General features: G+C 37.4%; 1 protein-coding gene across 3 annotated transcripts in view; it reads right to left on the reverse strand.

Annotated features, from left to right (window-relative positions):
- Window positions 1-4,633: 4,633 nt before the first annotated feature.
- LOC104892887 (uncharacterized) overlaps window positions 4,634-14,668 on the reverse strand; it is a 28,667-nt gene continuing 18,632 nt past the window's right edge. For 2 of the 3 annotated variants that reach the window (XM_057395020.1, XM_010678910.4), the window contains exons 12-23: window positions 12,467-12,791; window positions 11,292-11,385; window positions 10,133-10,241; window positions 9,762-10,033; window positions 9,547-9,674; window positions 8,336-8,570; window positions 7,882-8,070; window positions 7,512-7,798; window positions 6,444-6,651; window positions 6,098-6,337; window positions 5,518-5,603; window positions 4,634-5,403 (exon numbers count right to left, since the gene is read on the reverse strand). In XM_057395020.1, coding sequence (XP_057251003.1) covers window positions 5,238-5,403; window positions 5,518-5,603; window positions 6,098-6,337; window positions 6,444-6,651; window positions 7,512-7,798; window positions 7,882-8,070; window positions 8,336-8,570; window positions 9,547-9,674; window positions 9,762-10,033; window positions 10,133-10,241; window positions 11,292-11,385; window positions 12,467-12,791 — 2,339 coding nt within the window. In that variant the 3' untranslated portion in view covers window positions 4,634-5,237. The remainder of the gene's footprint in view (window positions 5,404-5,517; window positions 5,604-6,097; window positions 6,338-6,443; window positions 6,652-7,511; window positions 7,799-7,881; window positions 8,071-8,335; window positions 8,571-9,546; window positions 9,675-9,761; window positions 10,034-10,132; window positions 10,242-11,291; window positions 11,386-12,466; window positions 12,792-14,668) is intronic. The other variant, XM_010678911.4, reaches the window with a different exon arrangement.

Raw genomic sequence — 14,668 nt, forward strand, 5'->3', positions numbered from 1 at the left:
CGGTTGCTACTATAATTTCGAGCTTAACTTACTATATTAAATTAAAAAAATGAATTTCATATTTGGGATGATCCAGTAAATTAATCCATAGAAGGAAAGAACTTCTCCCTCCCTCTCCCCCCAAAAAAAATCTTTTTTGTTTAAGCCAAAGGGAAGGGGAGAGTATATTAAGTTAAAACAAGCTCCGTCAAGGCTAAAATATCTTGGGGATAGTTTCCAATCAAAATAGACTCATTCCCCGAAGAAGGAACAATACGAGCCATGAAGTGAGCTACATTATTCCCACCCCTTCTCACATGAGACAATGAAAACTCAGAAAAAGAAGAACAAACACTTTGAATATCTTCAAGAAGGAGACCAGCATAAGCACAACCTGCATAATTTTTTTTAACACAACACACAACACCCCATGAGTCAGACTCCACAATTACCTTCCCATAACCCAACCGACAAGCCGGGAGAGAAGCTAGCCTAACAATAGCCAGCTCAACAATTCCCGCGTCCCACCCAGCTAGGCAGCGAGCCACATCAGCATCCACGACCCTGCCCTGGCTATCTCGCCCCACCACTCCAATCCCAAACTCATCCTCGCCAAGCATTGCTGCATCACCATTGAATTTCATCTCCCACGGGAGGTCGAAACCATTGAGAAGGCGAGTTGCAAATGGTCGAGGCTGGACAATAATCGTGGACAAGACGAGTAAACCACGATGCAACGTCACTCACTCTTGGTTCTTTATGTTCCATTACCAGCTCATTCCTACATGACCACATCGCCCACATCAAAGCTAGCTAGCATGGTACTCACCTCACTGTGTTCAATATGCTCAATTATCCATGATACCATTGATAGGCTGTCGTACACCTGTCAAAAATAAGGTAAGTAGGATCGAATATAAAGAGAGATGATTGTTTTAATCTAGCCTCTAAAGTGTGGAAAAACTAAACAAGATCAGAAATGTGAGAGTTAAAGTTCTAAGCTAATTAAACTACGAAAATCAAATTAAAAGGATCTAAGGTTATGGTTCACCATGTTCATAAATATAATCTATCAAATATCATCAATAGTTTAATTAATCAGATATCTACAGCGCAGGTTAATCCTATGGCCGGATCTTAACACTCTCAAATCAACATATGTAGAACGGTCGCTAACATATCAGATTTGCTAATTGTAGGCAAGCCTCTAAAAGTAAGATCTTGGTCAATACAAAAAATTATTAGCAATATATAATTAGACAATTGATCAGATTGCAAGATTAACAATATAAACACTAATCAGTTAGAAATATTAAGACTAATCAAACTATCAACAAACATCAATTAAGTTTTATATATAGTATATAAACATGGAATCCAAACCCTAGAAATAAAATCTACTCAATCATGAAATAAATAATGAAATCTAAATCTACAAAGTAAAGCATAATCAAAGAAATCAGTGAAAGAAAAAAGAATGAAATAATCAAACTAATGAATTAATGAAGAACATGAAAAACTAGGGTTCTAACTAAAACTAGAGAGAAAAAGATGAAGATAACACTAAACCGAACCTCAGAAATAAGAAATAAAGTGAGAAGGGAGGGAGGAAACAGTGAAAATCTAATATAATTAATACTAGGTAACCTAATATGACTAGGAAAGTAAGTTACAAAAATAAAGAAAGTCGAAATATCATTAAATGGGCGAAATTAGTGATCAGCGTGTACGATAACAAATTCCAGCGGAAACAATCCAACTTCAAAAAAGCATAACTTCTTTACTAGAAGTCTCGAGGCGCCACCTATCGTTTGAAAGCTCTTTAAGTCTAGTTTCCAGATGTGCTAGAATTATTCGATTCTAAGAAGCACATCAAAAGGTATGGTCAGCAGAATAGACATGACTCTTTTACCACATTTCTTCTAATGATCTTCTGCTTTGTTTTTTCTTAAACTCATACTATGACATATTCATATGATCCTTATGCATTATAACTTCTTTCCAAGTGCTTCTAATCCTCAAGCTTTGCTAATCATACAATGCATCACACATTGTTACTTGTGGACTAGTGATAAGAGGTTTTTAGTGTGTCGTTAAGGCACTAAGAACCGCTTTCCAAACAATATTTATAGTCCTAACAAGCAATCACTAAGAGAATAGTAAGGGCAAGTCAAGAGTCGATCCACAGGGAAAATGGGATTGATTAGTGTCTATCTAGTCTAGACTACCTAATTGAAAGGTATTTGGGGTTTGAAAGATGTTTGGTAACAATTAAGACTATCTAACAACTAGAACAAGCAAATATCACGAGTTTAAATATCAAATAAAAGACACTAGAGTTAAGGTTACTAGTATGAATAAGAACGGATGATGATTGTTAATGCGATTGCGAAGCAACAGAGACGATTATGAAGGTTTAGTTTCCCTCTAATTACTTGAGTCCTCTCTCGAATGGTCCTCAAGAGTAATCACTTCAATCAATCAACTAAATCCTCTCTCGAATGGTCTTTAGTTAATTGATTAAGGATTCGATAAGTTTGGAAAACCCCTAATGAAGGATCCCCTTAATTTCCATCCAATATCTTGGTATAGAAATTAAGTTGATTCTTGGGGATGATAAAAGAGTTCAAAATCCGTTTAAGAACGTTTGAAATCAAAATACCAAAGTAAATGTGATCAATATCTATCCTAAGGTCTCAAAACACCAAGATCAATGCATAATTTCTCAATAATCACAATCACATCAACATCATATTAAAACCCTAATTCATACTTTCACCCTAACCCTAGATTATGAAACTACTCACTAATCATGGAGTTAAAGCAATTAAACAATGAATCTATGACTAATCTAAAGTTAAACATGATTAAGAAATGATTAAACTAATGGAAATCGCAATTATTAAACTAGAAAATGAAGATCTTAAATAATATAGAACATAAACAACACCAAGAGAATGAAATAAAAACTAAAACTTTGAATTGAATTGAATAAAAAGTACCTTGAATGTAAATCGAATCACAAAACTATGATCTCTAATCTCAATTACCAATGAAAACTCCAGTGTTTTCTCTCTAATACAAAACCCTAAAAAGTTGTGTGAAAGATAGAATAAAGCGTAAGTCCCTCACTCGAAAGGAAAGAGGGCTTTAATGATTGAAATCTTTGTTACGGAACGCATGGTGCGGGCGCACCACAAGGAGGTGCGGGCGCACGAATGTTAAGGTGCGGGCGCACCTAAGCTTCTGCCTCAGCTTGAATTCATACGTCAAAATGTGCGGGCGCACATAGAGTTGGTGCGGGCGCACCAGACGCAGGTGCGGGCGCACCTTACACTTGGTGCGGGCGCACCAATTCGTCTGTTTTGGGCTGCAATGTTTGTTGATGGTGGGCGCACAAATAGCGTGTGCGGGCGCACCAGACGCACCTCAGGCTAACTCTCAGCCTCTAGCTTGTTCCCTCGTGCCATGCCTCACATTTCTCGGCCCCAAAAAGGGTCATACCTGCAATAGAAACACGAGCAAACATGGTGAAAGCAAATGTGCTAGAAATTCGATCAAAATAGATCGAAAATCTAGCAAAATGTCACTATGATCAAGTATGATCAAGTGAATGAAGTAAAAGGGAAAAGTGAGGAGAAAGAAGGAAGAAAAGGAGGAAAAGGGAGCTAAAACAAGCCAAAAGAAGGTCATAAAGTGCGTTAGAAACGCACTTATCAACTAGGAGTCTAGGACAGAGAAGAGTCTAGGACAAAGAGATCTTACCAATTTTTAACTGAGCTCATGCGCCCAATATATTAGACAATCACCACTCTAAAGTTCTAGACTAGGGGGTTACTCCGGGTTAGCATATATTATAGAATAAAATCCTAACCGTCATTTAGTTAGAGATCATAAATAATGAAAATAATAGTGCAAATTTGTAAAATAAATTCCATAACATTGCCCATGGTAATGCTACGTCATCCCAAAGTATTTATTATCTACCTAAAATTTCATAGCTATGTATCACCACTTGGAAAAGTGGTATTAGGTGGTAATAAAAATTTTAAAAAGGAAAACTGATGTTCTATTGTGAAGTTTCATGACCATGTTTATTACATGGAAATTTCTTTACAAATTTACACTAAATTACATTAGCATTACCACTATTTATGACCACACAAATTGGCAATTGCGCTGTAAATGGAGAAGTTTTTTTTCTCAACCAAAAGAAGTACTCCCTCCGTCCCAAAATATAGTTTCCAGTTCCATTTTTGGTGTCCCAATGTATAGTTTCCATTTCCATATTTAGTTCCACATTTTTTGTAATTTGTCTAGAAAAACCATATCTCATCATTCATTTGCTTCTTGAATTTTGTTTTTTCCTTTGTTTATTCAACCAAAATGTTACAATTAATGCTCTTTCACCAATTATTTTTTATTCTCTCTCCTAAAATCATCTTTTCTCATACAACATTTATTTAAATAAACAAAAAAACTTTACTATCCCTCTTAAATTCTACTTGCATAAATTATCGTGAAAAAAGAGAAATGAGAACTATATTTTGTGACCGATGGAGTAGAAATAATATAATGCCAAAATGCCCCCACATGTTCAATAAAGAACCGTTCTTGAAATAGTCAAGCTCAAATATATATGTAGTCCATGAAATCAGAGCAAGAGCAAAACAATGATAAAATTTTCTTACTAGTAATAGTTATTTTGCTACAAATCTTCATTGAGTCCTTCCTCAGTACCTTTTTGCTGCAGACCAAATATTGCTACCAAACAAATTTCTTCCTATCAAAACTATCGGGATAGTGTGCAGGGCTAGCTAGCTGCTCTTTTCCAACTCGCAGAACTCTTTCTTTAAATGTACAGACAGTGCTATACTTACAGTAAAAGTTTTCCACCTAATTGTTCTGCGCATAAGAAGAGGTATATTGACATAATTACTCTTTGTTTTGTGAGCTAGGGTAGAGCTAGTAAGCATAAGAATGTCATTACACCTCTTTTTTATGTGGAGAACGGTAAGGTAAGCCTTAACTCTACTAAAACTCATATACTGGCCTACTGAAGCACAAACAAGAAACCTGACGCACTGATGCACCTTGAAAATTGCTGTCAATCCATCTTTTGCATCACTTCATCATTATAGCTGCAGATTAAAAACTACACAACTCTGCAGAACTACTAGTACTGTACATCTAGAACATATTTACAAGAGCACGTCATGCCTGGAAAGTCTCGCTCTTTAAGTTGTTGCAACTGCAAACTACGATTCGTGGGCCCAGAAGGCATCTGGGTCTGGGGTTAATAAAGAAGAATCGGAAATTTCCAAGTTTGCCAAGTGCCAATCCACGAAACGAGCCTGAATACACTTCAGTAGCAGCAGGATTGAAGGCAAAAGCCACCATGCATCATCGTCCCTGCTACCAAAACTAACAATTCAGAATATTAATGGTCAAGCAAAACAAACTATAAGATTGTTAGCATATCAGCTGGTGAATGCCTGAATGGACAGAAAAGAAAAGGATTTTTAGGTAATTCTTTACCTTTTAGCATTTCTAGCATATTCCTTTTCGGACGCCAGGACAGAATGAATTGTATAGTAAAATATGCCCGATATAAAAGCCACAGCCTGCAAAACAGTAAAAGGAGTTAAAAGTATTAAACAAGAATATTGATAGCAAGATATATGGGTTATTGGGTTTCTAGTCCAAGAATGAAGCAAAGTCCTGTTCACTTCAACTTAAGGGATCATGAAGCAAAAATCACTTTGAATCAACAAAAATCAGTTTTATTCAGTACATTTCTGTTTCCATCAGTTAATTACAAAAGAGGAAATTACTAGAGAACCAGCAGAAATAAGTTATCATCAGCAAAAAATATTTTCAATCAGTAAAATAAGTTTTTGTCAGTCAAAATAATTTCAATTCATTGTAAAGTGAGCGAGGCCTAATAAAAACTATTAGGTCCAGCTCATTCATGGTTGGCCATGCTCACAGATTCCATTTCTAGAATAAAAGAGCAGTTATAGACCAGCATGGTTTGTCAGGATCAACACCAATTTGCAAGAATGGAAACCTAACTAATCAATACTTCGTAGATTCATTTGAGGTAGGCCTAACGTACAATGCTTGAGAGAGATGTGGCGTTCCACAACGCATACATCCGAGCAAGTGAAGCCCTTCTATGCCCTTTGCTGAATACTGCATTCAAGCCCGCAGGAAAGGGGGACAGCAGAGATAAAGGAAGAATAAGCAAGACAGCCAGAAAAGCCCCAAGAGAAATCCAGTAAAACTGAACTAGCATAAGGCAAGTGACAGAAAGATCAGCCAAAATGATGATCAAGATGAGCAGCTGCACAGTATCCTGAACCCGCATAAACAAGGCGAAGACATCAAAATCGAATTACTATAGCAAAAGATTCATAGAAGAATTTCACTAATGCACTTGATAAATATATTTATGTACAAACCTGACAGCTAACAGGCCTTGTGTTGCGCAGGAACAGAGAAAATATAAAGAAAATGTCTCTTCTGAATTCCAGAGATTTCAATGTAGCATCATTAATAAGAGCTCCATTAATTAGCCCACTAGTCCTCCTACGAGATAACACCTGGCTTGTGTAGCTTTGTGATTGCTGTAGCTGCCTGTACCGCGTTTCCAGTGTTCTACCATTTCTCCTGAAGAGTGAACAAAAAGGGGAAGGGGATGGAGGAATGTTGTAAAAGTAAGAATAAACAGAAATGCAACTGCTATTACCCAATAGTAGTAGGAATAAAGTGTGCAGATTAAAATTTCTTCAGATAGTAGCAGTAGTAGTATGACAACAAGAAGCATATAACAATAACTGAAATAGTAAGAGCTATAACGAAAAAGAGATACATAAAAGAACATAACATTGAGACAAATAAAAGTAGTAAAGACTAAAGATTAACATTAGTAGTAATGACAGGCATAAGGTGATAACCTTTGATACAGTATATAGTAGAAGGCACTGAAAGCAGAGAGCAGATGCACACACAGATGACTAAGAAAGCTACAATTGGAGACCACAATGTGGAGACGACAACACATATCACTGGCTATATTCTCATTAGAATCTAGCTATAAGAAGTCCTCATCACTGATTGCCCAAATTACATAGAGATGCCTTCAAGGGAAAAGGTTCTTGAGGTAGATTAAGCGACACATAAAAGAAGTTTAAATCTAAATTATTTGACTCGTTTACCTCAAGTACCAGTGTTGGATCCTCCACATTCCAACATGGGCATGGACAGTGTAACACTCTATTTTGGGCCAAAATTACAGAAAATTACATAGATAGCTGAGTCGGACACTTAAAATCCGTGCTTGACACGAGTACAAGTCCAAGTAACATAGGTTTCAAAACTACACACTTTTGGTAAGAAATTATATGGTAACCACTCATAAAGATATGGGGTAGACAAAGCGTGTGGGAAACTATATCAATCATCATGAAATTTTAAAAGTGTCCAGAAATACATAAACCTAATTCGACAGATAGGAATAATCAACTTACCTAGGAGACTCATCAGGATTTATGTTCAGTGAAACAGGTTGAGGGTTGTTATGAACAGTACAATCATCAACCACTACCCACATACCCAGTTGATTATAGCCAGAAGATGTGGCATGAAACCAACCAAGATCAATCCTCACCCCATGAAACTCCAACTGGGGATTTGCATGGCTATTGATCCAATATATTAGAGGAACAAGTGTTGAGCGCATGAATCCATGCCGCACTGTTCTTAACTGAGCATTTAGACCAGCCACCAAATGACTCCAGACGGAAGTTGGGACATGCTGAAACAAATAGGAAAAGAAAATTGAAGGTTATGAGATGCATCACAGTCACGACTGGGTTGGGGAAGGAAAAAGCAACACACCTGAGCAATGAGATTGGTCAGCAGTGCATCACTATGAAGACTATAAGGAGACATATAACTGCCATCCCCACCAAAAATTATGCACAAGGGAAATCTTTTTTGTATGATTGATGCAATGTCTACACGCTTTTCATCACCACCGAGAAAGAAATCAATATATGCAACCATTAAATCAGGTGTTCCTCCAACCTACAATAATCAAATATAAAAAAGCTTTATAGATAATCTTGAAAGGGGGGGGGGGGACTAGAGAAGAGAGCCACTTAATCCTTGTATTCATCCCAAATTCCCAATTAAATTGCCCCATCCCATGTCCTATTATGGGAAATCTTTTTCCTTTTACCTTCTCATGCACATCTAGAGAAAAAGGTGATTGAAACTTCTTGGTGATGAATAATTTCGGCATATGAGTTCAAGTTCTTGCTACAGAAATGTCTATTTCAAAATTGAATACCTTCATTCCTTTGTACAAAGCCCGGGCTCGGCAAGAGCGTAGGCATGAGTGATCATATTCGGATTTGACATATTCCTGAAGACGTTGGATTTTAATCCTCCGACGCCATTGCTTCCATGACCAAGCGCAAGGATAAGCAAGCACTATAAGAATGCTATGCACAGAGCCTTCCCACCAATCATATGCAGCAATAGAATTTATCTCATCAATGAATCTGTTAAAGGCATCTTCGTACCTGAAAGGAAAGTAGCAAAAGTTCATCAGGTTATCCTAAATGCCAAGCCATGCATCAGATGAATCAGATTGGGATCCTAAATTCTGAGTCATATATGAGAGGAAGTAGAGAGGGAATCATATATCAACTCCATCTCTATTCTACTAATTTTCTGAGAGTAGCAGGATCTTTGGGTTATTTATCAACATTCCTACTCTTCTAAGTCTTCCCTCATGGTGCCTCCAAAGTCCAATCCCAAATTCTTCTGCTAGTGCACCATCTCCATACATGGCAACCATAATGTCCATTTACTTCACAGAATAAGAAAGTTTGGCATTCTTCAGTACTCCCTATATCTTTCATATGCTATTAATCAATGGCCAATTGGGATCTAGGGAGGATAAGATCTTTGCAGCCTAACTTCCGCAAAAGCAGAGGGGTTCTTTCTGAAACCCCTGAATGGATCAGTTTTCACATAAAAATCTATTTGGTGGCTTTCCCTTTTCAAAATATTCCAAATCTACAAGCAACAACATAAATGGATTGCCGCCTCTAACAGAAATGACTGCTGCCTTTTTAGATGTTTATATCAGTACAAGTCAAAAGAAGTGATAGAGATTAGTAGACAAACAATTCTTGGCGGGATAGCAGCAAAAAGAGTGGAACTGAGAACTCTCTTGGAATCAATTAACTGTTCGAGCTAGTCTTTGCAGAACTCACTCACTAAGGAATTAGTACAGCTTACTACCAAATTGCTGTCTAACTGAGAACTCTCTTGTAGCAACTTTGCCTCGTAATTGAGAGACCAAACAGACCATAATGTTTGCAACTCGAAAAGCTTCCCTCTCGTGACCTGGCTCTGGGACTTTCTTTTAAATATTAATATTCCGCATCAATACTGTTTGAAACTACTCTGAGACAGAGCAACCCCTGTCAAAGGTGAAGCCAATACGTAGCGAAGAGTAAATATCCTACAAAGGAAGAATAAATATCTTACACAATCTCCACAATTTCATCTGGAGGAGTATATGGAAGGTGCCAGGGCTCCCTGAAGGTGTTTGGACCCATGAAGTACATCCTGTAGATATGGCTTTGAGTTTCTTCAGTTCGGCTGGGTCCCTTAACCTGGTGTGAAGAGTGTTTTAAATGCAATTATTTTCGTAAGCATTCAATCTTCTACTGAATAAAATTTGTCTGGCATCAAGAACATACCTCTGACAGAGAGAGAAGATGGGGATATTGACAATCAAATTGGTGCTGCTCAAATGAGTATGTACCATGACACACAGAGCTTGATCCAACCATTTTTATACGGAGCAAGTTTAACAATAAACCCAGGGCTACCAAACAACATAGAAGGAGAAGGGAAAATGGCCAAGGCCCTCCAAATGGATACATTAGCTCCTCCAGTGGTGTAAAGCAGTGGGGCATCCTGTATTTGTCAGAAATACATTTGTATGGACAAGATGGTTGACTTACGCCACCTGTGGTATTGCTTCAATAATCAATAGTCAAAAAGGGAAAAAATTATATAGAAAATGGTTAGATAAAAATTTGGTACAGGTTTCACAAAGTAATTCTACCTCGTACATATATGAATTCTGCTCGGTGGGGAAGTAATTCTTGAGGGCAAGGAGCACAAAAGTGTTCATCAGAGCCATCTATATCCTTAAAAGTTCCGATAGGGCACTCCTGTAATATCAATAAATACAAGCTACTCAACGCAGTGTCTCTGGCATAATGCGAATGCAAAGTAAACTATAGCCAAGCATGAACAATCAAATCAATGCAGCCGTCATGATGTATGTTTGATTTAAAATTTTCTTTTTACTAGAATCTGTTCAAGGGAGTCTTCAGAAGTCTCCTCCCAGGTGATACGAGCTCAGCCTTAATCACTGGAATGAATGAGCTGGAATATACCAAAGGAGGGGAATAACGGCTGGAAAAGGAGAGTCTAAGTACAGTTCACCTTTAGGAATAACAAACTAGTGAGGTGGCAATATTGTTGTCTTATTATGGCATAACAAACTATCTGTTATTAACCACTAGTGAATTAGTCAAATTCCTTTTTTTTTTTTTCACCTTAGATTTCTTGTGATGTAAGAAGTCTATATATAGTGCACTGATATCTCATTCAAGGAATAGGATGAATGAATGAAACACACACTCTCTCTCTCTCTCTCTCTCTCTCTCTCTCTCTCTCTCTCTCTCTCTCTCTCTACAGCCTTTTGTGAATTTTGGTGGCAGCACCATTTCCCTCAAAGAGAATTGTAACAACCCATTAATTCAAGGATGGAAGAGCTGGAAACTAAAAGTGGGGAAAGGTGGGGCGGGGAGATGGGGAGGAAAGCTTTTCAAATTGTAGCTGCAAATAGTTTTGAAGCTCAGAACATGCACCTATGCAAACGGTTAAAAGAATAAAATCTGAAAGGCAAGATCATCTCTGTAAAGAAAAAAAAAAGACAAGAGTTAATGTCTCATTATTCACCAGTCACTTTTCACAGAGACTTCTAACTTCCAAGAAACCCTGGAGCATGCACCAATGAGGTGTCAAACACACTATTTAACGTCATAACTCATAACTAATAAGCAACCAATTTTGCACAGAACAGTAGTTGGTCATCTCTCACCAGCCAAAGTATCCAACTGTGCATTACTGAGAAGCAACTGCCTTATACTACATATAATTTGTTCAAAAATTGTATGTAAGCACAAAAATTTGAAGGCAGAAAGCTATCTTACACTGCAAAATGTACCATAAAGTCCTTTAGGGCAATCTTTGCCAGTGATTGTGCCCTCTTCTCCATAGTAGGCTGAGCTATTCCCTGCACCTCCTCTGTCAAAAGTAAAAACATCATTTAACCAAATTCAGGTGTCCAAAGCTTCTGTAAGCTTTAGAGTAGCATATGTTTATTCCAATCCCAAAGGAATATCATTACTATAAAAGGTGTGATTGTTGACTAAATAAACAAACAATAGCCTGTAAAGGAGGATGCCATCAAGGAATGAAGAGTAAATATTCTCTCCTGATTGTAGTAGTGTAAATCCAGCGACAGGCGAGTGCATCATACAAAAGTAGCCAACTTTTTATTGGCACAGTTAATATAACACTTGGAACAACTTCAAGGTATTAAAAAACAAGTACTATCTCCATTTCCAAAAAAGTTTACATGGTTTACTTTGGGGGAGAACCAAGGGAATGTGCTAAAAGTATGAGAGAGGAAGTCCAAAAGCATGAGAAGAGTGTCTAAAAGTTGGGGAAAGTAAAAGAAAACCATAAAATATTGGAGGAGAGAGAATATATGAGTGTAGAGATGGATTGAAAAGGTGGGAAAATAGATGATGGGAAAGGTTACAATTTTTAGATAAAGTGAAATTGTGTAGATTAAAAAGAACCGGCCTGAAAAAAGTGTGTAGATTAAAAAAGGGATGTAATATATACTTTAATTAAGAGTTGTTTAGCAACAAAATGATGAATCTTAAGACTATCCTTTAGTTTTTGATGACGGATTCATAATCTGATTGGATTGAGCGTTGGCATTCCCAGATGCATGATTTCAAATGGACATATCACTCATATGATTTGAGAAGCTTACAATTGATTTTTATATTCAGATAAATCCAGCTCTCCTCAATTTTTGTCGTCGTTAGTAAAATCTCATCAGTCATATTTTGTACTCAACAACATCAAAGCACCCAAAAGTTTAGTTGTACGCAGCCTCAAACCTGCTGAAGCAAAGAGCCTTTGTCGGACCCTTGGTGGAGCAACACTAATCCTTATACTACTTGACAATAGGTGAGGGACTAGATAGTTTACTAAGCTGTCTTGATCAAGTAATTTCAATAAGTCATACTAATCAGATGAAGACTAAAAGGGCAAAATAACAATTTATGTGGTAATAAGAGTTTGGGCATACCGATTGTAGATGGTGCCATTTATGACAGCAATAGGTACATATTCATCTCCTGTATTAATGTCAGACCAATGGAAATGAATTCTTCCACCACCACCGCCACCACCACCAAGAGGACCACCCTTTCCACCAGCAGCAGATAAGTTGGATTGCTCTGCAAGTATGAGTTTTTGCAGAAAAAGAAGAATTGTGCCACCAGATCCCCCACCAAGACTGCCAATCAAAGTGGCACCACTATTTTTCATCTCTTGACTGTAACCTTGACCATCAGCCCTCAATGATCCATACAAATCAAGCCTGAACAATGGCCATTGTTTTGCTCCAATCACTGTAAATTCAGAAGGGCAGAAAAAACAATTATTTCTCAAGAACAATGACCACCTAAGGAAAATACTGCAGTCAAAGTCATTTTCAAAACTCATACTGCCCTGGGTTTGTTCGAGTTCTCAAAAGTCAAGACCAACATAGTGCAACAGCTAACAAGTAACAACACCATCAAAGGTTCCAATATTCATGCTTTCTGGAATTATAATTGTTCAAGAGTAAGGTGTATATTTTGGTATATTCCCCTGCAGGAGCCACAATGTAAAGCAGCTTCTTGTAATGGGGATACAGAGCTCAAATCCAGCTCCATTTGCAAGAAAGGTAATAGTGGGGTAAAATGAGAGGAAGAAAGGCAACCAAATAGGATAAAGGCCTCCAACCCCAGCAACAACCAGCAAGAAAACCCTGCACCTGACTTTAAAGAGGGCATGATTTCACATAATCAAAATGAGAACATTTGGCAAGCTGCACATATCTAAGGACAAAACTACACATCCAATTCTACATTTCCTAGTCATAGACCAAAGCATTAAAAGTTTGGAGCAAAAGATAGAGGCCCTTGCTGAAGAATTTTTTATGTTACGATACCTAGACTTAGTAATGATCTCAATTGTCAAGTATGTATATGTGTTGGGTTTCTGAATATCCACAACAAAAACAAGAATGTTGAAACTTTGATCCAATAAGATGGGGTTGGCTAAGTATCTACAGCAACAAGAATGCCAAAACCTTAATCCCAAGAGAATGGGGTTGGCTACTATCCACAAAAACAGCAATGCCAAGGCCTTCAAGTTTTATATTTGGTGGTCATCCATTGCAACATGCATCTCTACCACCCCCATCTTCCTTATATGCTCCATCCTAAACGCCCAACACTCCAACATATGCTGGTATAATAGCAAACCTATTTCCTTTTTCATCACTGCAATAGTTTAATGGCTCATCTAAATTCAACTATTCAAGCCACCATGACTGTATACTACGAGTCACATATTTGACCATATCTCTATCTCCATAAAGTCGATCCAAGCTACTTATAACAATCAATAAAAGAGAAATTCCTTACATCCAACGTTTGTACGTTGTCACTTTTCATTATGAAATTGCACTATATCTACTCATTTTTACTTAACTTAACCTAAACACTTGAGATCCTAGTTTACCTCCATTTCTCCAATACAGCATTAACCCCATCTGTAGTCTTGTCTATGGCTACAGTATCATCCACAAACCACAACACACATCGGTATCTCACCCCAATAACTTATTCTAGTTCATCTAGTATTGTCACGAACTAAAAAATGACTTAATGGGAATCCATAGAGTCCTATCGTAATAAGGAAGTCCTTTATACTCCTCACATGTCTCGACATTTGTTTTCACTTCTCAAACACACATTTTAAACTAACTTAATTTATTAACAAGGCATTCCCTTCTTTGACATTTCCCCCCAAAAGTAGGTTTTGGTACCTCATCATAAGCCTCTATAGGTCAACGAAAAACATGTACAAATCCTTCTTCCTCGCCCAGTGATATTTCATTGTCTATCTCATAAGGTCTTGGCTTCTATGGCAGATTGTCCCAGAATAAACAAAAATTGGGTCTCCAAAATACTTGTACATTTCCTCAATCTATACTCTATACTCTATGAGACTATGACTCTTTTCTAACGCATTTATAATATGACTCACGAGTTCTATCCCCTTATAATTTGAGCACTCTTGGGCATCTCCTTTGCTCGTGTAAATTGGTACCAAGATACCTTTATTTATCCAATCTCGAGGTATTGTTTTTCCCGTAAATCTTGTAATAAGTCTCTTAAGTCTTATCCAATACAATACCAACATTTTCTAAGCATCTCCAAACTCAGTAGGGGTAACC

This window comes from Beta vulgaris, chromosome 5 (assembly GCF_026745355.1).
Source record: "Beta vulgaris subsp. vulgaris cultivar EL10 chromosome 5, EL10.2, whole genome shotgun sequence".
Lineage (NCBI taxonomy): Eukaryota > Viridiplantae > Streptophyta > Magnoliopsida > Caryophyllales > Amaranthaceae > Beta > Beta vulgaris.